General features: G+C 44.3%; 1 protein-coding gene across 3 annotated transcripts in view; it reads right to left on the bottom strand.

Moving 5' to 3' along the window:
* ARHGAP24 (Rho GTPase activating protein 24) overlaps window positions 1-25,807 on the bottom strand; it is a 498,319-nt gene that overhangs the window by 69,701 nt on the left and 402,811 nt on the right. For all 3 annotated transcript variants that reach the window (XM_084855552.1, XM_084855553.1, XM_084855554.1), the window contains one exon: window positions 13,578-13,700. In XM_084855552.1, coding sequence (XP_084711678.1) covers window positions 13,578-13,700 — 123 coding nt within the window. The remainder of the gene's footprint in view (window positions 1-13,577; window positions 13,701-25,807) is intronic.

Raw genomic sequence — 25,807 nt, 5'->3', positions numbered from 1 at the left:
TCAACATCATGGCATTTCTGTTCCCTGCCCCCACCACTGAGTTGCAGGGTCTAAGCTGTGACAAAAGGTTTCAGCACAGCTTTAGTACAGTGTGCTCCTTATACATCTATCTGGTCTGGAGAGAAGCACCTGCATTCTGCACCCATTTTGGCCATTTTCAAAACACATGAAGCAGTGTTACAGGAGGCTACCTGTGCATGCATGAAGCTTTACAGGTGGCTTACCAGCAGAAGCTGGAAAAATGTCCTGGACATTGCAGCCATCAGGTTATCATGCATTAAAGCTGGGCCCAAGATTACCCCCAGGCTACCAACCTGTTCCTTCAGTGAGAGAGTAAGCCCTTCTAGAACAGGCAAAATCAGCCTCCTCAGGTGCAGATTTGTCCACCAGCAATGCCTCTGGATTAATGTTACAGTTTCTTATCCGTCATCCAATTTATCACAGCGATCAGTCTCTTTCAAGGCATCTACTGGTATAACCACAGTTATGGGCCACTGATGGCACCAATATCAACATACTGGACTCTCTCTTCCAGTGGCCATATATATTTCTTAGAAAGTAAAGGAGGCAAAATAGAACCTGATAGCTCACTACAGCTTAAGTCCTACAGTAGCTTTATTCAACCTGGTGCCCTCCAGATGTTATGTAATTCAACCCTCATCAGCTCCAGCTAGTATAGCCAATGGTCAGGAATACTGGAAGTTGTAGTCCAAAAGATTTGGAGAGCTCTATGTTGGGGAAAGCTGTCCTGTGGTGTAGAGCAGAAGTTACCCCATGATTCCATCTACAATCACCTATGCAGGGAAGCACAGAACCAGCATAATACAATGTCCCCTTGCCACCGCAAAAGTTCAGCAGGATTTGTTCATCTATGCTGTCAAAAAAACCCACAACCCCCTGAAAAGTCCAAAAAGACTAAAAAGGGTCACACTTTCCCCTTTCATTTCTCAAAACAGAACATCCATCAGGGCCACTAAGACAGTCCCCACTGATAAAGCCCAAAAATATTTCTGGAGTTGGAAGTCACCACTTCCCATCTTGCTGAGAAATTGTAGGGTTAATATTAGCCTAAAATTATTCAGGTCTTTCAGATCAAATGCCATTTCCCCCATAGTCAAGGCTGGATAATCGCCCTGCCATTATTAGGTATGGTGGAGAAATTCATTTGGTTCGAATTGTCATATGAACCAATCTAATTCGCACTTCCTACAGTAATACGGAACACAATTATTCTTCAGTTTTTGTACTTAACTTAATTTTCTAATGCAGTTTTCTGATTTTTTAAAAGTGTGTACGAAAAAGTGCACATTTGGGAAAAATGCCCCCCCCCCCCCCCCCCGGATAGGAGAAATGCATACACAAATGCATGTACTGGGAGAAATGCATACAAAAATGTGTATAAATGTTTGTGCTGACTTTTCCCTAAAAAATTGCAAACTGATGCAGAAACAGGATGGAACCAACTTGTGCTCCCCAAAATTTGAAAGTTAAAGAAATAGAAACTGACTGATTTGTCTACCCCAAGGAATTATATCTTAGTTTAAGGAATCATTTGCTGCAGCGGCGCCAAGAAAACCTGAGGCTGACCTGCTGACCTTCACTATCCATGATGCACAGGAGCTGAGAGACCATGAAGTAGACTGCAACTTACCAAGTTGATGCCCAGGTGACATTTAGTTGATGCCCAGGTGACATCAACTAAAAATTAGCCACAGAAACCTGACAAGCAGATGCTCTGGACATTCCTATTTCCATGGCACAAACCAAACTTCACCTCAAAACACCATTTGAGATGGATTTGGAGGATCTTGCTTCAGGTGAAACTTGGCAGGAATTTCAAGAGAAGCTACTTTTTTTTTTAATAAGGCTAGCAAAATTTCCCAGGGGGGATGTCACGTATCCCTAGATGTACCACTGAATTTTCCCTGAAACAAAATTTGGAGCAAATTTGGAAGGGAAAAAAAAGATACTTGTAGGAATTTAAAAGGAAGCCAAAGCATGCAGAAGAGATTCCTGCCATTTCTTGCTGAGCAAGGGGTGGGGGCAGGGAGAAATGGAACATTTCACATGCCTCTGATTTGATTTCTCCCACACTTGTGACAAAGAGGACTTCTGAATAGTCGGTTGCAAGCCCACAACCTCACTGCTGCACAATACTGCCCAACCCACAGGAGTTCATCTTGCAGAGGCATGTGAAAACACAGTTTGTCCTTTTGACAAATGATGGTCACACATGATGCAATCTGCCTTCCCCCACTCCCCACTCCCCAATGCCTGGCCGCCACATGCAGAGTCAGCATAGGAAACTGGCTGATGGCCATTGATTTATCTACATTTCTTCAAAGGTTCCCCATTTGCAATAATGACAGGAATATAAGGCTAGCAGCAAGGAGGTCATCAAGACGCCCTTGACCCACGGCAGAACCCTATATACATCTCCCCTCCCCCACCGCTGTATGCTGATGATGGATTGTTTTCTGGAACTCAAGGAAAAGGTCTCCTTGTCTGCTTTGGAATTAATGGGTGTAAATATTTTAAAGCCTTGTACATGGATAGATATACTGCCTCTGAACATGAAGGTTCGTTTTCCGTCAAAGCTAAATGGAACTTCCATTTTCAAAGGCATGCTGTCTGAAGTGCAAATGCTGAAGAAAACTGGTGTGGGAGGGTTTTTGCCCTTATCTCTCTCTCTCCCCCCCCATCCCCGTTGGCTTCCTGGAGCACCTGGCTGGCCACTTGGTCTGATCCAGCAGGGCTCTCCTTATGTTTTTTTTCTTAGTATCCCTACCATCTCCTCCCTTAGACAAGATGTATTTCCCTCTTCCACTACCACCAGCTGAGCTAGACACACATGCAGGCACACACATGCCCGGTGAAAAACTACACATTGATTAGAAGCACTATATTACGGGGGGGAAGGGAGAACAGGTATGGAAATATTTTCTGCAGTGGATGAAATGGAAATATGGGCTACAGAGGAACAGCAAGCAACAAAACCACACAGCAAAATGTTAACAGGGGGGAAAGGATCAGCTCTTGTGTCCTGCCAACCTCTTCAGCTCACCAGATATTTTTAAGATCCAAATTAACTGGGCTTCTATCCCTGCTTATAGGTATACATCTAAACACTTCTCCCACCTCTAAGTAGAACCAGGTGTTCTTCGCGCAGTGTCCTTGGCTGCCTAACTGTTTTTGCTAGCTCTGATGCACTGTTGATTAAAGAACATAAAACACAAACATTTGCACCCCATTTATGTCCAGTTGTGGGCACAAACTGGAGAAGAACAAGAATGGTCATCTTGCAATAAAATCAAGGATAAATAAAACCAGTCTAGCAGGTGTTGGTGTGTTTTATTGTTTCTTGCCCTTTGTTTCTGAATTTCTATTCAAAATACAATAGCTCTTCTCTCTTACACCCCGAAACCATACAGAAGAAAAGGCTCTGAAAACAAATGAAGAAGACGGCGATAGCAACAAACCGTACCTACCTTTGCGGAAGCTAAAACACCGCTTAATTCTCCTGTAGGTAGTTTTGGGGACAAAGGGGGACGATGCTAAGGCACCTGCGGCACGGACCCCCGTATTCCTGTCTTCAGGCATCATGCAGGCCTGAGAAATAGTTGTGAGCCAAAATTATGTGTTAAATGCCGTTTCTAGTTGGCACACTGCAATCAATCATTCTTATTTACTACTATTTTTAGAGGCATTTCATCTCCGTGAGCTTCCCAAATTGTGCTCTTCCCAGTCTTGATAGAATTTGGTTACTGACTTCTTGAAAGGAAAGATGTTATCATCCCTCCTTTGCTAGTGATTTCAGATGGTTTTCTTTCCGTCGTCCCTGTTCCTTCTCCTTCAGGTTTTAATTTTATTTCCCGCTGTGTGGCAACAATGCCATGTCATGACAAAAGATTTTCAACGTAAAGGTATATCTTCCATTAAAGGTGTCTTGTGGAACGGTTGAGGGGGGGGATCAGTGCTTCTTCTCAGCTGGAACTGTACAGGGTGGAGCAAGTGGGGAGGAGGGGGGCATAGATTCCACTGGGAAAGGTCAGCAAATAGCAATGCATGAGCGGAAGATGAGAACAATGACAAAAAAGGACCCCAAAGAATTGCCTTGGATGTTCCTTGCCGACTCCTTTTTATCTTCGCAAATGGGGGACAAAAATAATGACAGCATCTCCCAAAAGGCTACACTTGTCCATTCTAGACACTCTTCAAAGGGCTTCTTCTTTTTTTCCTAATTATTATGCAAGAAAACGCCTCCCCTTTGGAGAGCCTGGATGATTTGTTGCCTTCCTGCTCCCCCGACTTTCGTGGCAAACACACCAGCCCCAGTGGGATCAGCCGCTCAGTGACGCCACTAAGTTCCTCGGAATCTGCCGGAGAATACACGCCTCGCGCAAGAGACGCCTGTGCCAATATTTTCCCTGCCCAACTCTTCTCAATGGAAGTGTTTCAAATGCTGCTGCTTCTTCTTCTGCTGCTGCTGCTCAAGTCCGTCGCATGCATGTGGCAGGTGCAAGCAAAACAATGTAAAGGAGGCAAAGCGAGCTCGTACAGCTTCTACAATGTTGATTTTTTTTTTAAATGTTGACTTTGAGTTGACTTCAAACAACAGTCACGTGTGCCAGCTTAAGAGCCCTTTTGCCTCTCACATGAGCGTCCGGCTCCCACCCCCCAGTCCCATTAATCTCTCTTGCTCCTTCGTTGCTTCTAGCCCCATGTTATTTCTGCTTTCATGCCGTGTAATCAAAGCTTGTGTTTTTTTCCCCGCTTATCAACAGCGACACACAAAAAATGTCACCTTTTAAATCTAATCAGGGGAGGAATTTAATTCACAGACACACATTTTGGGAATTGGTGGTGGTTGTTGTTAAAGCTGTTCTCTGCACCCTTTCCTATTTGCTCTGTTCAGAAGCAATCTGTTTCTCTCTCCCCCGCCCCACCTTGCTGATACAAGTTAACGCCACAGCTTAATAAGCCGGTTAATAATTTGCAGAGCTACCTGCTCGGTGATCTCCGCCACTGCACTAGTCCCACCAGAAGGTCAAGCCCAAATATTAGAGGTTCACCAAAGGCCACATGCACTGCTCACGGGTCTAATGATTTGGAAACATAAACATGTTCCCCATTCCAGCAAGGTGGGATGATGTAGGCATCAGTATTCAGGATAAAAGGAAGGACTTCTTCATACAGCACATAGTTAAACTATGAAATTTGCTACCCCAAAATGTAGTGATGGCCACCAACTTACATGGCTTTTATGGGGGGTTAGATAGATTCCTAAAGGATAAGGCTATCAAGGGCTACTAGTCCTGATGGCTATATGCTACCTCCAGTATCAGATGCAGTATGCCTATGTACACCAGTTGCTGGAGAACATGGGTGGGGTTCTAGTGTTGCACTCATGTCCTGCTTGTGGGTTTCCAGTGGGCAGCCAGTGGGCCACTGTGTGAACAGAATGCTGGACTAGATGGACCCTTTGACCCAGCATGGCTCTTCTTATTGGTACGTGCATGTGCACCATGGTTTTCCTTCCAGCTGTTTCCCCACCTCCTCCATTGCAAGCCAGCTTTTATATCAGGCCTGCACGACTTATGTCCCATCGAGCTAAACACTATCCACATGCCAGCCATGAATAGTGTTCCACCACAGGCTAGATAATCTTCTTGTTTTGCCTACCTGAGACTGCAAAAAAAAAAAAAAATGGGGTGGAGGGGGGAAGGACCTAGCAGTCACCTGGCAGGCAACCATACATGGCTGGTGGGCCTAATTTGTCTTAGTAGATCAAGTTGTTCAGCCCTGATTAAAAAGTAGGGTTCTAAGAGAGCTGAAAAGCAGATCTTGTGGAGAACAAACAGCATTATAGTGAAGGATCATCGGAAGCTGTCTTGCACCAGGTTGGACTATTTCTCCATCTAACCTAGCATTGTCTACTCCGACTGACAGCATTTCTCAAGGGTCTTCCCCATTACTGCAGATGCCAGGGATTGAACCTGGGACATTCTGCATGCAAAGGACGTGCTCTAGCACTGGAGATGGACGAATCAGTCTATACCTGGTCCACGTTAGTTTTGCATTGATTCAATCATGAGTCAGTTCCATCTGATTTCCACATTAGTCAGTGTTTTGTTTTCTTTTTGTTTTGTTTAAAAATGCACAAAATTTTGCATTTATTTTTGTGCATAACTTTCCCTAATCTACATATTTTTATGCAACTTTCCCTAAAATATGCATTTTTCTTTCCCTAATACATATGTAGGTACATTTTTTTGAGGCAAAAACTGCATCACAAAATTTGGTGAAGACAAGTGCATCTTCTGAGGAATAACTGTGTTCTGATCTGCAGATTAGTCTGGGACGTGCCGATTAGGTTGGCTAACTTAAAAATGTGGGCCAAGCAATTTTCCCCCCTATTCCTATCTACCACTAAGCTTCCCAATGTTTGATGCATGAAGAAAGGTAAGCAGGTTTAACTTGAACAGCATTTGTAAATTCAACGCAAGAGAATGGCACAAGGTCAAATAAACAAATGCTTTAAAGCATACTTTCCTTGTGGTCCACACTAGGATTTTTTTTTAATGTTCCTAATGAAAGTTAGGCCTTCTGCCAACATCTATTCATTAGAGCAGAAATCTAAAATTACTAAAAGCCTTTTTGTTCAATGCCAGTATTTGTACCGCTGTCAGAGAGTGGCTTCTCTCCATGTTTCTCCAAGATGGTGACTCACAGTGAGTTGCTAAAAGGGTCTGGGCATTTAAAAAGACGTCACAAATGTCTTCAAGCAACTACACTAGAGCTAAGTGGACAGGCGTGGGTGCAGGGAGCCTCCTGCTGAAATGCAGAATAACATCTGAAAAGGGCTTACATTTCTCATGAGGTCTTGTATTTTCGGCCTGAAGTTCAGTACTATAGAATCAAGTTCAGTACTACATTACCACCAACAGGTGGCGCTAGGCAATCCTACATTCAAACAGCTTTCCATAGATCTGTGGTTCGCAAATGGTGGATTAAGACAACAAGCCATGCCATAGCCACTTAAAATCTTGCTTTCCATTCTTCTTTTTGCATTACTGTTTGGGGTAATATATTTTGTATATATGCATGAGAAGGATAATTTGCTCGAAGGATATGCTGAGGCAGGGCGTAGAGTGAGGCAGATGTACCTTACCAAACAGATGACTGGCTGGTTGGTTACCTGGACAACAAGAACACCAAACCCGTTAAAACTGGGAGTAGAGGAAAAAATGTGCTGCAGTTTTGCTATGCTAGCACATTCCTTCATTTTATGCACCTTTAAGCCTTAGCTCTGGCACATCTGCAAAGGCAAGGAGACAACCCTCCATGTGGCCCATCAGTTTTGATCCACAGGGCATGAGCAAACTACAAAAGAAGAGAACATGGCTCTACTTAGGTGCCTGTCGCTCAGCATCTACTTTGAAGAGTGGGCAGCCCTTTCTACCTTTGAGCTAACAGATAACATAGATAATCTAGGGCTGCGTGAATGAGCGATGATCGAGCACATCAATATTCTCTGAATGTTAGCTCACTGTTAGCTCCTTCCTTTGCATGTGTTCACTGTTTGTTTTGTGCAAATGGGGACATTGCAGAAAACAAACAGCTATTGAGTGTGAAAGTTGCGCAAAAATGTCCCAAACTTGTGCAAATTTCCCCCATAGACTAAAGTGTGGGTGATTTAAAAGTGGTGCAGTTTGAGAAAGTTGTGCATTTTTCAAAATTGCGCAGTTTGAGAAAGTTGTGCAGTTTGAGAAAGCGTTGCATTTTTCAAGTGCACATTTTGCAAATGTGAATACATGTTTGGGACTTTGTGAACCTTTCTGGAGAAAATGTGATGCTGTTCGCATTTGCATTTGGGATTGCAAATGAGGCATTTTCAAGTGATTTGCAAACAGAAACCAAATTCTCATAATCCCTAAAATAATCTTGACTTTCAGTCTGAGACTGAAATTAGTTCAGGAACTTAGTTAATATTTTCAGTGAAAGGATGAGGTACCTGAGAGAATCTAACAGGGATCCATGTACAGCTAGCTAGGGATGTACAGATTCCCCACCGTCTGTTCTGGTGGGGAATCCGCCCTGGGGGGGAGGCGATCCGTTCCTCCCCACGCAGAATCCTCTGGAGTGGCTCCACTCCACGAGGATTCTGCAGAGCCACCTGGCTTGAGGGCTGCTTGCCTTGACGGCTGGAGCCGTTTTCCTCCACGCCTATCGTCATTTTTTTAAAAAAATGGCAATCAGCAGGATGTGCCCACAGATTTATACGCAAAATAGAGCCGTGAATCTTGAGTATAGGCCTATGGACACATAGACTTATACGCAAGATTCAGGGCTTTTTTCATGTTTAGACAGACAAAAGTCCTAGAACTCCCATTTTTCCCCAGTCAGTCATGCTGGCTGGGGAATGCTGGGAATTGTAGGATTTCTGTTTCTCTAAGCATGCATAGGATTTATTTATTTATTGACAATCTTTATATACTGCTCTGCTCCACATCAGAAGGTTTTGGAGCAATGAACAGCAAAGATAAAAGGATAAAACACTATGTCAAAACAGTTAAAACGTTTTAAAAGAGACAAGTTCCAATATGGCTGAATTTAATAAACCACGGCTGGTCGCTGAAAGGAGGCCTCTTGAAATAGCAGTGTCTTCAGAAGACGCCAGAAGGAACACAATGTTGGTGCCTGCCTGACCTCCAAAGGCAGGGAGTTCCACAGGAAGGGGGCCACCACACTTTAGGGATTGTACCCTAAAGGCTGTTTTTGTTTCTGTTTTATGCTGTGCTCTAAAACCAAAGTCACAAAGTGCAACAGGCCGGGGGGGGGGGGGCAGGGATGATGGATGAGCACACAGTGGCAGAGGCAACAACCAGCATTTTCCAAGCAAGCACCCAATGTTACACCTTCCCAGGTCCCACAGACTCCACCAAGCCTCTTTTAACATTCCTGCTTCTGGGAGACCAAAGATCACTGAAGACTGGAACAGTCCTGTGAGATATTACTTCAGCATCCCTGCTCCATAGCACAGGGATTGGAGGACCCTGGTAAAACTACTAATTGCAATTAAAACCTAGAGCTTCCAGCTACACCCCCTCCTCTCCCAACCCTGGTGTTTTTCTTATATAGAGAGCTTGCGGAGAAAATTATCCGTTTTTGCAGACAATACAATCTGTGTCTCTGTGTCCCTGTGAAGATGGATTGCTAACAGAGCTTTAGGAGTGTTCAGATTCAGTTTGCTTCAGAGGAGCCCCACTTTGATTCAGACATCTAGTGAATCTGTGTGAATCAATCCGCCTTTGTTTGGGATTCATGATTCAGCTGATGTTCCCGCCAACCTGATTTTAATAAGACTGCCACCATTGAGAGAGGGCATGAAGCGAGACCCCTTCCACCTTCCTGGGATAGTAAACCCAATGGAAGATCTTCCTGACCAACAAAATGCATGGAATAGTCTGCTAACAGCACACACCTCAACAAATGAGTTGTGTGAGACCAGGGGTGTTGGGAGAAATCAGCAACAGAATCAAATGTGTTCAGATTTCTATGAATCTGACCCAGAGATTCCAAAATAGACCAACTTTTCCCAAGTCATATGGATTCTGCAGGTGTGTGGATCAGGTTTTGTTTTACTATTTATGTATGTATGTATGTACCACCCAATAGCCGAAGCTCTCTGGGCGGTTCACAAAAATTAAAACCAAAAAGCACACAGTAAAACAATATAAAATATAAAAGCATTAAAGCCGCAATATAACAATACAACCAGAATAAGAATAAAACCAGAAAAAAACCTAGCAGCAATGCAGAGATTTAAAATAATACAGATTTAAAACAGCAAAGCTAAAAGACTAGAAAGCTAAAATGCTGAAATGCCTGGGAAAATAAAAAGGTCTTCTCCTGGCGCTGGAAAGAATACAATGTAGGTGCCGGGTGAACTACACTAGGGAGCTCATTCCACAGCTGGGGTGCCACAGCAGAAAAGGCCCTCCTCCTAGTAGCCACCCATCTCACTTCCTTTGGCAGGGGCTCATGGAGAAGGACCGCTGAGGATAATCTTAATGTCTGGTAGGCACATGTGGGAGGAGGCGATCCTTCAGATAACCTGGCCCCAAGCTGTTAAGGGCTTTGAATGTTAATACCAGCCCTTTGAATCGGGCCCGGAAATGGACTGGCAGCCAGTGCAGCTGGAGAAGTACTGGCATAATATGAGCTCATTGGCCAGTCCCTGTTAATGATCTTGCTGCCCTATTTTGGACCAGCCGAAGTTTCTGGACCATTTTCAAAGGCAGCCCCACATATAATGCATTGCGGTAATCCAGACGAGAAGTTGTCAGAGCATGGATAACTGTAGCTAGGCTATCTCTGTCCAGATAAGGGTGTAGTTGGTATACCAGCCTAAGCTAATAAATGGTACTCCATGCCACTGAGTTCACCTGTGCCTCAAGTGACAGTTCTAGGTCCAAGAGCACCCCCAAACTACAAACCTGACCCTTTAGGGGGAGTGCAACCCCCTCCAGAACAGGTTGAACATCACCTAGCTGGGCAGATGAACCACCCACTAACAGTACCTCTGTCTTGTCTGGATTGAGTTTCAGTTTATTGGCCCTCATCCAGTCCATTACTGTGCCCAGGCACTGATTCAGAACAGCCACTGCCTCACCTGGGTTTGATGAGAAAGTGAGGTAGAGCTGGGTGTCATCTGCATATTGATGGCACCTCAGCCCACACCTCTGGATAACCTCCCCCAGCAGTTTCATGTAGATATTAAACAGCATGGGGGATAAAATAGAGCCCTGTGGAACCCCATGGCATAATTGCCATGGTGCAGAGCAATAATCCCACAGCACCACCTTCTGGAATAGGCCATCCAAATAGGAGTGGAACCACTGCAGTGCAGTGCCTCCATCTCCCAACCCAGACAACCTATCCAGAAGGATACCATGGTCGATGGTAGTGAAAGCCACTGAGAGGTCCAGGAGAATCAAGAGGGTTGCACTCCCCCTGCCCCTCTCCTGGCAGAGGTCATCCCACAGGGCGGCCAAGGCAGTTTCCATTCCAAAACCAGGCCTGAAGCCCGACTGAAATGGATCAAGATAATCCACTTAATTCAAGATTGCCTGGAGCTGTCCTACAACCACCTGCTCAAGGACCTTGCCCACTTTTTACTTTCTGGAATTGTATGCAAATGTAGTCGTAGAAAAATACATTTAAAAAAACAACAACACTGGCTGAAAATACACATTTCCCCCATAGGCAAAAGCATGCAAATGCACATTTGGGGGGAGTGTGCACACATTTTTGCAAGTGCACATCACAAGTGCGAATTTGGGGAACTGGAAAAAATCTGATTCTGCCAATAAGTAGAGGACAGAATGAAAGTTACCTGACAATGTGTGAAACGCAGATGGAACAGATTTTACAAATTCCATACATCTCTATGTCACACACACTAAAACAGAAAGGAACAGCTTTCGAGAACCATGAGAAATACAGCAAGAATCTGACCTTCCAGAGAGAAGCTAAAGTTATTAAACTCTCAGTTGTAGGTCATCACAGCCGAAGTATAAAATTCTTTGGGGGCCTTTCTGTGTTTTTGTTTGCACATGCATCAGATTCCTAGTAGATGAGTGGAATATATTTCAAATGTGTTTCAGACTTCATTCAGCTTGTGCCTCCCCCCGCCCCGCGTCCAAGAATACCCAAGGAACAGCTGCAGACACATCCGAAAGTAGTGCCGGGCAGGGCTCCAGCTGAAACAGCGCCATAGGATAGGACCACCAGTCACGGTCTGACATCCCCTTCCTAAGCAAACCTCACAGCCTTAAATGCTGGGTAGGGAGCGTGCATGCGGTGCAGTTCCCTATGGAGGTTCTGCTAAAAATGATAATTTTCTTCGGGCCCCCAACATTCTAATTGATACATGGGAAGGGTGATTTTCCAACAGTAAACATAGTTTTTCAGCAGCAATTCTGTTCTCCTCTGTTACAAAAACAATACAAAACATTGCTACCGAACTGCCAGATGCTTATTTTCACAGCCAAACATTACTGGGGGCGAGCCAGAAATTCTGTTTTCTTTTCTTTCACACCAATGTTCTAGTCTAGTGGAAAACCAGCAAGCGAGTGGCAATCATTCCGTCCTGAAACCAGTTGGTCAATACTGGGAGATAAAACAGAGAAGCACATGGCTAGACTCAGACCTCTTCTTCCAAATGATGCCTGCATAACCCTGTAATGGACATCACCCACAAGGTCTCCCCCATTCATTTCAGTGGAGACAGCAACTCTATAAGTGGACTGAGAGTATGGAATTGCCCCCTGCATTGTAAAGGAATGGGGAAGCTCACATGAGCAGTCTCTGAAGGGATTGGGCAATGGCTGTGTAGGAAGGAACCATGTAATTCTCCACACCCATGAGATGGCATCATCTAGAAATAACTGGAGCATAAATGCAATGGGGCAGCAGCTTCCATGCTGCCTCAGTAATGTTTGAATTAGGCCTGAGGGACTCATGACCTGCATCTAGACCAGTGGTGGGGGACCTTTTTCAGCCTGAGGACCCAATTGATTCTGGACAGGTGTATCAGGTGCTGCATGCCAGCAGTGGGCAGGGCTGCACCTCAAAGCAGGTGAAGCCACTCCACTGCTGGCATTTGGCCCCAGTGTGGTTGCCCCGATCCCATTCACTCTAGAGATGGGTGAGTGAGCGAAGTTCGAGATCAGTAGGATTTGCCAAACATCACCCCACTCATCTCGTGCCCAGTTCCTGTTCGCACTTGCAATCGCTGCTCGCTTTGCGTGAATGGGAAACTTGCGCAAATCAAGTAACGATCGAATGGGAGATTTGTGCAGATCTCCCCAAATCTGCACAAATCTCCTAATTTACGTGGATTTCCTCCATGGACTAAAGTGGGGCTATTTCAGTCTACTGAGGAAATTTGTGCAAATTAGGAAATTTGCGTGAATCAAATTGGGAATGAGATGGACATGAGCGTGTGTTCAACAATTTGCAAATATTTTTGGTGGACATGTGCTTCAAATGGGGCATGTCTGCATGTTTTGCAAGCAAAAACAAAATTCTCCTATATCCCTAATTCTCTCTCTCTCTCTCTCTCTCTCACACACACACACACACGTACTTATGCACCCTTATACATACCTACTCACACCCACTTACTCACAAACACACTCACTCAGATACAAAGTCACTAACATACACCTCACTCACACATCCCCCCCCCCAGCGTGGGAGGGGTGATTTGCAGGAGTTCACAGTTCTGGGGAGGGTCAACTCATTCCTCCCCAGCAGCAGCACCCCCCACACATGTTCCCATGGTGTAATTACACTTGTAAAAAGTCTCCACTGGTGGCAATGGAAGCTTCTTTAAAACCCTAAACCTACTGCTGTTACAGCTGACACACCTGCTCCCCTAGAATCTTTCTTCAGTAATACATCATCATTATGCCAGATTCTTCCTTGCCTTGCATGTTGACAGTCCCAGTCAAAACACAATAAGCATCAATTTTGTCTCTCTTCTCAGATTTTTTCATGGGTGTACTCACCTCCTCCAAAAGGTGCCCATATCACCCTGCGGATAGATTTTACCCAATCCTCCATGTCATTCTGAGTGCTGGCCATAAGGAGGTATGTCTCATGGTTTGCTGTCATCCGCTCTCTGTCTCCTCCTATAACAGAAGAAGGCCATAACTTTAAGGAAAACTCTCTCCTTCCAACTCAAATTCTCATACATAATCCACTGTGGGAAACACCTGCTTGACCATGGACAAGAAGGTACAGAGAGAGCAGAGTTCATTAATGACAGACAAAACTTCCTGCAATTTAAAGACGGAATGCTCTTATATCAATAGGGCTCTCAGCCATTTTTGTCTATGTTTAGCACAATGGTTTTCAAGCTGCATTATGGGTAACCTTGGGGTTCCTCAGAAGCTTATCAGGGGTTTCTCAGTGAGAAGATCCTTCATGGTTGATAAGCTTCCATGAAAGATAAGTTACCCACAATTATCAGTGCATTGCGCACCTGCAGGCAACGATTGGGTGTAAAGGCTGAGCAGAATTTTCACCTCAAATATTGGATGGGCTGAATTTGGTTGTGTATGTGCGGGTGTGTGTGTGACTTTTAAAAATGAAGTTCATGAGGGACTTACTGCTGGTGGGCAGGAGCAGTCTCAGCAGGACTTTTGAAAATGCCTCCTCCACCCTGAGAGTGCCCCAGAACATGGCTACATCTGGGGCATTTGGGGAAAAAGAAAATGGTGGCTGCCAGATGCCTTAAGGAGCTCCACTAATGGAAAGGGTTTCCTGAAAGTAGAAATTTTGGCTTAGGGGGATCTGTCATTTAACATTTTCCCTCAAGGGACTCTGTTTTTGACCATATTGGAAGAATACATGTGGAGGGTAAACTATGTCAGAAATGGTTAGGGATGACGTGGGAGTCCAAGAGGGGGTGGAGTTTGACAGACCCTGCTTGCCAGGCCGCGGGGGGCTCGCGTGCCTGCTCGGCAGCTGTCAGGAAATGCTGCAAGGCCGTCTGTCCCCTTACCGAGCTGCAGTTGTGTGCACTATCATGACTCTGGGGTTCTTCTGCATATCTAAAGCTGTGTCTATGGCTGCCTTAAAGGGGCAATGACTCAAGATTACAGGGCAACTCAGGGAAAGCTGGTCTCCTAGAGATTCTGCAGGTTGGATTCATAGACATCGAAAGTCATTTGATTCTGTTGCCGATTTCTCCAACATCCCTAGTTATAAGGCCTCATATAAACATAATAAATGCATACAGGTTTGGGACAACAAGTTCCATTAGACCCAGCCATCATGACCAATTGTCAGGGTGATGGGAACTGTAATCCAAAACATATGGAGGGCAGCCAGTTGGGAAACACTGACATACAGTGCAACTTATGCTACAGAACCCTAGTAAGAGAACATAGTTAATGCAAAAATAACAGCATTTCCATATCATACATGTTATACAACATGGGTGAAATAATGAAGTATTGCAGGGCATCATAATTCCCTTACATTTCATAATAACAAGATTTATGATAAGAAGGCACTATGGGCTACAATTTCAGCCATGACCCCTAGAAGTATATGATGGTGCCACTCCAGTGTGTTTTCTATAAAACCATTTTTGTACTGCTTTTCAGTCCTAACGAGGGCCCCCAAAGCAGTTTACATAAAAAGAACTAAACAAAACATGAGATATGAAAAACTAAAATCTTAAATTCAACAGGTGCAGAGTTACAACCTTCAATCGTATATTAAAAACCAAGCAGAATAAGAATATTTTCACTACCTACCTAAACACCTTTCAGAGGGAGTTAATATGTAAACACATATATACCCTTCCCCCCAAATTTTGGGGATAGTTTTCCATGAGGGGGAGGTTGGAATGTGTGCTTAAAAGGAATGCATGCCATAACCACACTGATAGCACCTTTTAACCTCGGTCCAGGTGTGCCAGAAGGACAGAAGGAAACAAGGCTCTTTACTCTAAAACCTCAATAGGGATGGGTGGATCTGCCAAACCTGTTTCCATAGACTTCCTGCCTCCAAGTCTATCCTGTGCCAGTTTCATGCAGATTTTTGGGAGGTATATTTTTAAAAAGGTGCATTTTGTGTGCATCTTGCAAATCATACACATTTTTGTATGCAGCCATCCATTGACCAAAGCATGTTGGTACTCACGTTTGAAACGTACTTGCGCACTTTTCAAATGTGTGTATTTTATCGGATGTGGGTTTTCCCCCCATTCCATGAAATGCAACGCAAGTCCTGAAACATGTGGATTTCCACATGCAAAATGTGTCCGGTCTGCGTCCCGTGATGTGGATTGGAGAAATCCACCCCCCAAATCCGATGGAGTGGATTTCTCACACACCCCTGATAGTTATTCGTGATTTAACCGTCCTTCTGCCCAGCCATCCTCTCATCATACACTGGGTATCACTAGCAGCCTAGGAGTCGGAGCTGCACACTCACTGAAGTTTCATACCCAGAATATTTGATAATGAGGAAATTGGTTTTAAGATGAATCTTAAGACTTGCTACGGAGCACGGCATGAGATGAGTAAACAAATGCCATTCTCGGAAAAGAATGAAATGTTAATGGCTGGGCCCTGCCTGAGGGGTGATTTACAGATTATACAGCAATATCCTGCTCCGTCAATCTTCAGCACTGCCAGGAACATCAGCTGATGCTGACTCCAAATGACAGCTGCTTCAGTGTATTCCTGACAGAGGGGAAAGAGGCGATAAGCACTATTGGCCACTAAATGACTCCTTTTAGAGGGTACTTCATCCCCGTGAACAGAACCAGTGTCCAATCATTCAAGCTTTATGATGTTCTTTTGGTTCGACGCTGAACAGCAAAATGGTATCAGTGCTTCATGTCTGTAGCCCAAGCAGAAAATGTAGCATTGCCTATCAGACCAATTTTAAGATCCCTCCCGCCTGCACCCTCTTCCACCTGCAAAGGGCCGCTTGTATTCACACAGTTATTGTAGATGAGAAAGCACAGGTGTGTGAGTATTGCTCTGGGTGCAGCTTTGTGAGATGTGATGATGTGCAGCCACATGGGCAGAAGTTTGGAAATGCCATCCATGTCCTTTGGCGCTCTGAAATCACACACCAAAATGTTACATAGGAATCGTGCATTTGCTTGAAACATTGCTTATTAAAGCAAGAGCTCAATGCAATACAGTAAACAACAAAGTAAAAATAGCTACAAAACATAGTAAAATATAACGTTGGGTCATTGCAAATAGCAAGGTCTTCTTGGCAAATGTATTAAAAGTAAAGCTGCAGTCCTATGCACACTAACTTGAAGAGCTCTACTGAACACAGTGGCACTTTCATCTGAGTAAATATACATTTCATTTGGCTGCATAAACTGATCAGTCATGAGGTGAGAAGCAGGGGAAAGACCTGGGGAGGCTTTAATCTTGCCCCCCCCCTCCCCGTGACCCAGATGCAAAGATCAAGATCAGGATCACTGAGGGAATGGCAGGGAGACTTTGACCTGCCTCCTGATGCTGCTGAGATTGCTGTTTCTTTGCTGCCAACAGCAGCAGGGAACCAGCCAGTTTAATTAGGATTTCTTGGGAGGAGGTAGAGAAGAGGCTTTAAGCTCTCCTGCCCACCGCACTCCAGAGTGATCCCAATGCAGCCAAGGTGGCTGTTTCCCAGTGGGGAAAAAGCATTCTTGATCAGGCTTGCTACGGGGAGGCTTTCACCTGCCCCCACCCCTCCAATCCTGGTCCTGATATTTATTTAATAATAAATAAATAACATTTCTTGACTGCCTTTCAGGGCAGAAGCCCTCCCAAGGCAGCTCACAGCAATAAAATACATAAAAACAGTTAAAATATTAAAAGTGATAAAAACATAAAAACAATAAAAACAACAATAAAACCAACAACGTTAACAGCAGCAACAGCAACAATAGCAGTCATATCAATAGAAGGCCAAGGTAAAATAATATGTTTTCAAGGCCTTCTTAAAAGTCTGCAATGACGGAACATGGTGGACCTCCGATGGCAGCTTGTTCCAAAGGCATGGAACAATGATGCAGCTGAGATTGCATTTAAAGTGTGTGTGTGTGTGTGCATGGATGAGGATCTGCATGCATGGATGAGTGTGTGCACGCACATAGATGAATGTGAATGTGCATGTGTGCATGGATGAGTGTGTGTTTGAGCAGGGCAGGGAACAGGGTGTATTTGCATGCATGTGCATGTTTATCTGTAGCATGTGCACAACCATGTGTGTGCAAATTTGTGGCACCCAACCTACTACCACATGTAGCCCTCAGGGGCAAAAAGTTGCCCAGCACTGACTTAAAGCATTAAGGATTGAAACTCTTTATTCTGGTTGCTAGGTTGATGCCTGTTCATGTCTTCAGGACCAGGGCATGGTCTGAAGGCACATGAGGCAGCCACCTTGCTGAAGCTAAGCAGGTCTGAGTCTCGTCAGTGCTTGGAGGGGAGACCACCCGGGAACCGCATGTAGCCACCTTGAGTTCCATGATGGAAGAAAGGTGGGATACAAATGCAAGAAATAAACAGCCCCCAGCTCTGCATTTCATTTTACTTTGGTTTTCTTTAGCAAGGGAATATTTGTTTAAAAAGATGGTCCTCCAGCACCATGTATCTCAAGATGGGCTGGGGGGGGGGGGTATTGCTTTGCTGCATGCCACCCCTTCAAGGCCAGCTGTGTGAGAGCTGGGCCTGAGCATAAGTTGCCTTTCCATATATCACCCTGCTGAACACTTCTGTAGAATGTAAACGCTTGCATATCCTTACTCTCGTCAAGAGGTTGGTCCAATGGGGGGCGTGTGTGGAGAGGAAATGTGCCTCTTTTCTCTTTCTCTTGTATTGTACAGTGTTTGGATTTCTTAAAGAAAACTTCAGACAACACTCAGCAAGTTGGAATGAAAGGGGTGTAACCGGCCTGTCCTCTATGGTTTTCTGCTCCTCGGAAAGGCCAGGTTCTTTCTTCCTCCCACCTCTGCAAAATGGTTTATAAGTAACTCATTCCAAATCCCTGTCCTGCCCCTCGCAAACTCAGATGCACTCCAGTGGTTTAGTAAATAGGAAGTGGAGAGCCAGTGCACTTCTTGATCAAGGCCGACTCTGACCACGCCACCTCATGCTGGGCGCAGCTCAGTGCAACCAGCTGCCACTGTTCCTCGGATGTGAGGAAAAATATTCTAGGAACTTCTGCCCAGCAAATGGGAAAACACAGTTCTCAAGATCAAGGGAGGTGCGATTTCAGAGGGGCCCTGTTCCACATGGGAGAGACCTGGAGAAGCCTTTGCATGATTTTGCAACATTCTGCTTGCACGTTCTGTTTGAACAGAAACGGAGGAGCTTGTTGACATGAGTGGGGGCTTGCTTCCTGAATACTCAGGCCCAAACAGCTTCCTTGTATTTCCCCTCTACAGTTAAGTGTATCTAGAAAGAATCCCAGTGTATAAAGCAAAACAGGACTTTTGTTTGCCCAGAAAGAAACATGTTTATATATTCTCTAAAAGAGGCTGACCCCCAAAATGTCTTGTGGCAGTGCAACCTTATACATGTGTACTCACAAGTAAGTGCCACTAAGTTCAATAGATCTTACTCCCATGTATGTGGGTATGGGGTTGCAGCTTTATTGTGGCATAGGCTTTTGTAAAGCAGGTCTCACCATCAACTGCATGAAGTGTTATCCTCAGATGCCAGATATAGATAGATAGATAGATAGATAGATAGATAGATAGATAGATAGATAGATACACACACACACCAGTGCTAGCTGTGGGCCCTTGGGCAACAACGGATCCCCACCTTCAACAGACCCCCTCCCTCAGTGAGTTTACCTTCTCACCACCACTGTTACCAGCTGCTATTGTTCCTCATCCTCTTTCTCATCATTGCCGCTTGCTTGTTTGTCAGGCAGAGAGCCAGTGAGCAAACAGGCAGTGGCATCTCCTGCTCCTCCTCCTCATCACCACCATGGACTGGGCCAGAGTGAGAGGCAAGTGAACAAGCAGGTTGCAGTAATGAAGAGGAGAAGCAAGTCCAGGGGGGATCTTGTCAGATGGCACCTGGTGGGGTATGAGTCCTCTGCAGGTGCCTAATCATGCTTACCCTTGACACCAGCTCTGTTTCACATACACACACCAACACATCATGTTTACATATACATACTTCGATACAGAGACAAAATGGCAAACAGTGGGACTGTGAAATACATGAGGTACAGTATACACATCTTACTGACCCAGGGCTCAGTCCTGGGCCCAGTGCTCTTCAACATTTTTATTAATGACTTGGAGGAAGAGGTGCAGGGAATGCTGATCAGATTCGCAGATGACACAAAATTGGGCAGGATAGCTAATACCTTGGAAGACAGAAACAAAATTCAAAGTGATCTTGATAGACTGGAACGCTGGGCAGAAAACAACAGAATGACATTTAATAGGGATAAATGCCAAGTTCTGCACCTAGGAAAAAGAAACCAAATGCACAGTTACAAGATGGGGGATACTTGGCTCAACAACACTACAAGCGAGAAGGATCTTGGAATTGTTGTAGATCACAAGCTGAATATGAGCCAACAATGTGATGTGGCTGCCAAAAAGGCAAATGCTCTTTTGGGCTGCATTCATAGAAGCATAGCTTCCAAATCCCGGGACATACTAGTTCCTCTCTACTCAGTACTGGTTAGGCCTCATCTGGAGTACTGTGCCTAGTTCTGGGCACCACACTTTAAGAAGGATGCAGACAAGCTCGAGAGGGTTCAGAGGAGGGCAACAAAGATGATCAGGGGACTGGAAACAAAGCCCTTTGAAGAGAGACTGAAAGAACTGGGCATGTTTAGCTTTGAGAAGACAAGACTGAAGGGAGAGATGATAGTGCTGTTCAAGTACTTGAAAGGTTGTCACGTAGAGGAAGGCCAGGATCCGTTCTCGATCATCCCAGAAGGCAGGACACAGAATAATGGGCTCAAGTTACAAGAAGCTCAAGTTACAGGGCTCAAATTCCTGATTCCGGCTGAACATCAGGAGAAACTTCCTGACTGTTAGAGCAATACGACAATGGAACCAATTACCTGGGGAGGTGGTGGGCTCTCCCACACTGGAGGCATTCAAGACGAGGCTGGACAGCCATTTGTCGGGGATGCTCTGACTTGGATTCCTGCATTGAGCAGGGGGTTGGACTCGATGGTCTTATAGGCCCCTACCAACCCTACTGTTCTATGATTCTATGATATAACATTTCTAGCAAAACTCAACTATATACAGTGTCCATTCTCTAGAGTATTAATGGGTGATGATAACACAGTCTCCCTAACTGCTAATTTAACAGCTGTAGTTAGAGAGAAAACCCTGTTCTCAAATCAGTCCTAAATAACTAGGATTAAACTTACTTTAATCTTACTTACTTTAAAGGGCTAGTCCCCTTCCTGTCCCATTTACCTGCCACTCTAGCCAAGTCTACACATACAACAGAAGGAACTGAATCCTGAGGTGGAACAGTGGACTGTGACACTTCATATTACAGCTTGAGAATATGAGTTTTAAATTCTGCCCCATGTAAAAACTCCCTGTCAGAGGAAAACTATCATAATGAGGAGAAAGCTTCTCATTTACTGCTATATTAATGTCCTACTTGCAGGGAGTTTATTTTTTTAATATAGGGCAACAATGAAATACACACTATCCACTCTGCACCACTACAGTGTATTCTATTAGTTCAGGATTCTAGTACTAATTCTAATGAATGTGTAGTAAACTAGGCCTCACCGGCAAAGCCTCCATTGAGGGCACGAGAAAAAAGGGAGAGGTGGAAGGCCAGTCCCAGCATGCTCTCCCTTTCCTATCCTCCTTTTTTCACCCATGGAGCTTCTATGTCCTGCCTTCCACAAGGAGTGCATTTGATTGCACCCCTATGGCTTTAAATACACCATTATGGTAAGGCTAAATAACACTGGGAAAAGAGATTGTGCTTCTGTTCCATCTGCTGCTTATTGTGCCATCAGAAGGGCTGTCCAGAATCATAAAGCTCAGTTGCACGTTATGCTACACATGAAAACCCCAATGGCCCTTTTCTTTACCGTTAGCAGTGTCAAGGGATGTGTAATTCTTTTCCTGATTGCTACTTCTATAGTTCACTTTGCTCCCCGGCTCCCCATAATACCTTGAATACATGAACACTGGGAGTCTTTAGGCCCAGTTTGCACATCACAACATCCCAGAGTTTCAACCTTTACGCTGAGATGCTATCATGAGAAATCACAGAGAAATACATGCCAGGAAAAGTTGAATGGAATGGAGGAAAATATGCTTAATGCTATGTACTAACATAAATTATGGTGAAACCTCTAACTGAACGTTTTGCATATTTTTTTTCTGCACACTGAAAAAGAAATTGAATCCATCTTAGCAGATCCTGGAATGAACATCAGACAATCTGCAAAACACACATGGGAGGGATTCCACAAAACCTGGACTTCCCACTTCAATAATGATAAGGGGTTAACCTCCCACCAGCCATTGCTCCGCTTGTCTCCTCCTGATGCTGCTTTGCAGTGAAGAAGCAGGTTGCCAGGGTATTCTTTCGTGTGTTTGTGTGTATCATGTCATTGTTCCCCTAGGAACCCATGTACCTTATAACTATAGCTGTGAATTTCAGTGGTCTCTTGAAATTCTCCGTCCTACTTGTGGGCAGAGAAACTGGGGAGACCATTTCACTGAATTTCTCCAGGGAGAAGAGAAAGGCTCCAAGTTTTTGGAGGTGGTCCTTGCTACTAACAGTGGTTGTAGTACAGCTTCTTTATGTGTTTTTTTTAAGGGATTTTGGTTTTTGTGCTACCATACTTAATGGTATGCAAGGTGACTAAGGGTGCTGGTTTTTTTTTTTCTGTTATACATCTCTCCAGTTACCTCGTGACACCTTCCTCTGAGCTTTAATTGAAAGGTGGGAAACCAGGGAGGCTGCAGGCTACCAGAGAGACGAATTTATTTTCTATCAAATTGAATGACAATGGTTGAAAAATGTGGAAGAAATTTTAGGCACAACACTATGCATAACTTTACTTGCTATGACATGAGCCCACAAAACCAAAGTTGGTTTGATACCAACTGAGAGCTCCTTAATTATCTTTCAACTCCTTCTGAAGATACATGTAAACCACTTAGGGATTTTATTATATTTATTGGTACATGAATGAATTCAATCCTAAAGGAAATCAACCCTGACTGCTCATTGGAAGGACAGATACTGAAGCTGAAGCTCAAATATTTTGGCCACCTAATGCGAAGAGAAAAGTCACTGGAAAAGACCCTGATGCTGGGAAAGATTGAAGGCAAAAGGAGAAGGGGACGGCAGAGGATGAGATGGCTAGATAGCATCACTGATGCAATGAATATGAACTTGAGCACACTCCGGGAGAGAGCGGAGGACAGGAAGGCCTGGCGCGCTATGGTCCATGGGGTCACGAAGAGTCGGACACGACTTAATGACTGAACAACAACAACATGAATATCACAAATCAATTGACAGATACATTTGTTTTGGCAGGAATTCTTAATTGTTTCTGGTTTTTTTATACAAAGTATACTGTATTTAATCTGCCATTCTCTCTGCTTCTGAAGGCTGCTGCTATGTTTTTAATTTTATCTTTTGATTGATTGTTTCTGACACTAATATTGTTTTTGATTTTATGATGTGGGATATCTTGGGCATTCTTGAATGTTAAGGCATGAGAGCCAGTGTGGTGTAGTGGTGAGAGTGTTGGACTGGGAGCTGGGAGATCCAGGTTCTAGTCCCCACTCGGCCATGGAATCTCACTGGGTGGCTTTGGGCCAGTCACAGACTCTCAGCCCAGCCTACCTCACAGGGTTGTTGTTGTGAGGATAAAATGGAGAGGAGGAGGATAATGTAAGCTGCCTTGGGTTCCTTGCAAGAGGAAAAAAGGCAGGATATAAATGCAATAAATAAATAAAAGGCAGGATATAAATGCAATAAATAAATAAAAGGCAGGAGCAAAATCCAGGAAATTAAAGAAAATAAACAGTTCAACAAAGATACAAAAGTCATGTCCCTTTTGGTGATGTGCTTGTTGCATAATCCTGCAGGAAGTGTTAGAGTGAAGAAAATGCATTTCTCTTTAACTTACGTCTGCATGGCAGCCATGACCTTCCTCTTCCCTGGAATATTATTCTGCCCAAGATAACAAGGCTGTACCATTTCAGTGTGAGGGTATGATTAATTTATCTTGATATCACATAAGCAATAGCTGTAGCAAGAACCCATAGCTCATTTTTCAGGCCTTTTCCTCTTTTGATCCTCAAACCATTTCCTCTGCTGAACAAGACCATCTAGAGAAGTACAACCACTCACCTCCTAGTTCTTCAGACATTCAACTTTGCAGCTTAGATTATCTCTATATCCGTATGTATATGATGTATGAGAAAATCATTCCAGTAGTTTTTGTCCAGATTTTACCTAGTTCACATCTCCTGGAACCAAACACAGACCCGAAGCTTGTTCTGTGATTCACAGAACAAACAACAACAAAATTTAAAAATGCATTCACAAAATGTGTACATTTTTAAAATGTGCATGGAAAAAATGCACACTTTTGAAAAAATGCACAGAAACATGCTTTAATTAATGGGAGAAAATGTGTACATTTCAAAGATGGGCACAAATATGCACAAATCTTTGATCAAATAGAAAAAATAACAACGTTTGCAATCTGATATGCATATGAGTTGGACTCGTCTTCAAGACAGAATTCGGAGAAATTCGACAAGCTTGTGTGTTGGTGATTCGCACATCCCTGTCTATCTGTCTATGAAAAATCAGGGGAAATATATATATGTGTGTGTGTGTGTATATATATATATACATACTTAGGGATGGGCAAATTCACCAGGGTCAGGCTGTGCGCCACTCAGTGGGCCCCCATTGGCTGGCTGGCCCTGTTCGCTGCACACTGCGCTGGGAAGTCCACAAATGTCCAGCAAGTGGCAAGCGGCCACAGGCTTCCTCACCAAGCCGCCATTTTGAGGAAAAATGGCAGCTTGTTCTTGTTCAGAAATGTCCATTTGCACAAATGGCAGCTGTAAAGGGGCCATTCATGCAAGATTACAGGCGAAATTGTCCATTGATGCCTGTAATCTTGCATAAATGTCTCCTTCACGGCATAGATTAATGTTTGCATAGATGGATGTTTACGAACAAGGACAAGCTGCCCTTTTTCTGCCAAATGGCAGCTTGGCAAAGAAGTGGGTGGCCGTGCGCTTGCCCGGTTCGGAGTGCACCGAGCTGGGCAAGCGAGTGGATTTGCAGACTGGCATCTGGGAGACCTAGCCAACAATTTCTTGCTGGGCTTTGATCCCCAGCTGGACACCTGCAGCAATCCTACATACACTTTGTCCCTGGGGTTGTGTGAGGTTTACACCTAGAACATTATTTTCTCTCCATAATTCAGGGCATATGCAGTAGGCCTATTAGAAGTGCGCCCACCACAGTTGTGACACATGCACAGCCTTCTGCATGAGCTGAAGGCTGAAACTGTATTTCACATGTTTATGGAGAAGCCAGATTTGCACAGAACAGATTAGCTACCTGTCCCCTCACTTAGAGCAGCGTTGTGCATTAGTGGAGACTGGTGGCTCCAATTTCGGTGGGGCTGTAATTCCATTCTGGGTTTTAGTCAGAACCAGACAAAGCTCTAAAGGAGCTATCCCCATTTTGGGGATAGGATTCAGCACCCTGGAGAGTTCCTTTAGCATTCTGGCTGGTTTTGACTAAAACCCAGAATGGATTCACAGCCTCACCGAAATCAGAGCCACCATCCTGCATCGTTGTGTACAGTACTGTTTGGCTGGACCTAGTGTCAGACCCAAAGCCATTCCCACTTCAGAGGGATTTTTAAATTGTAATGTAAAATGCTGTTTAAAATAAAATCCTATTTAAAAGTAAAGCACCAAAACAAACATTTCTTTAGGTAAACAGATGCTTGATGCAGGGAGCAAACAGCCCATCTGAAGCAGCGGGGCAGGGCAAGAAGCAAATGGGAAGAGGAAATCAGTGTTTGATTTCAAAGGTATACCTGTTACTTTACAGAAGCAGAGAAACGCCATAATGTGATCTGATTCAGAGCCATATCTGTACACAGACTCAGTTAACCTTGTCAAACCTGCAGTCTGCATTCTTGCTAGGAATTGGCTGAGCTTTCATACCACCTGCAATGCTCATTCTGTATTCTCAGGAGACTT

This window comes from Heloderma suspectum, chromosome 5, assembly GCF_057233095.1.
Source record: "Heloderma suspectum isolate Gila_16-S chromosome 5, 16-S_ref, whole genome shotgun sequence".
Classification (NCBI taxonomy): Eukaryota; Metazoa; Chordata; class Lepidosauria; order Squamata; family Helodermatidae; genus Heloderma; species Heloderma suspectum.
The sequence above is the reverse complement of the archived record's forward strand: the minus strand, read 5'-3'. Positions and strand labels throughout refer to the sequence as shown.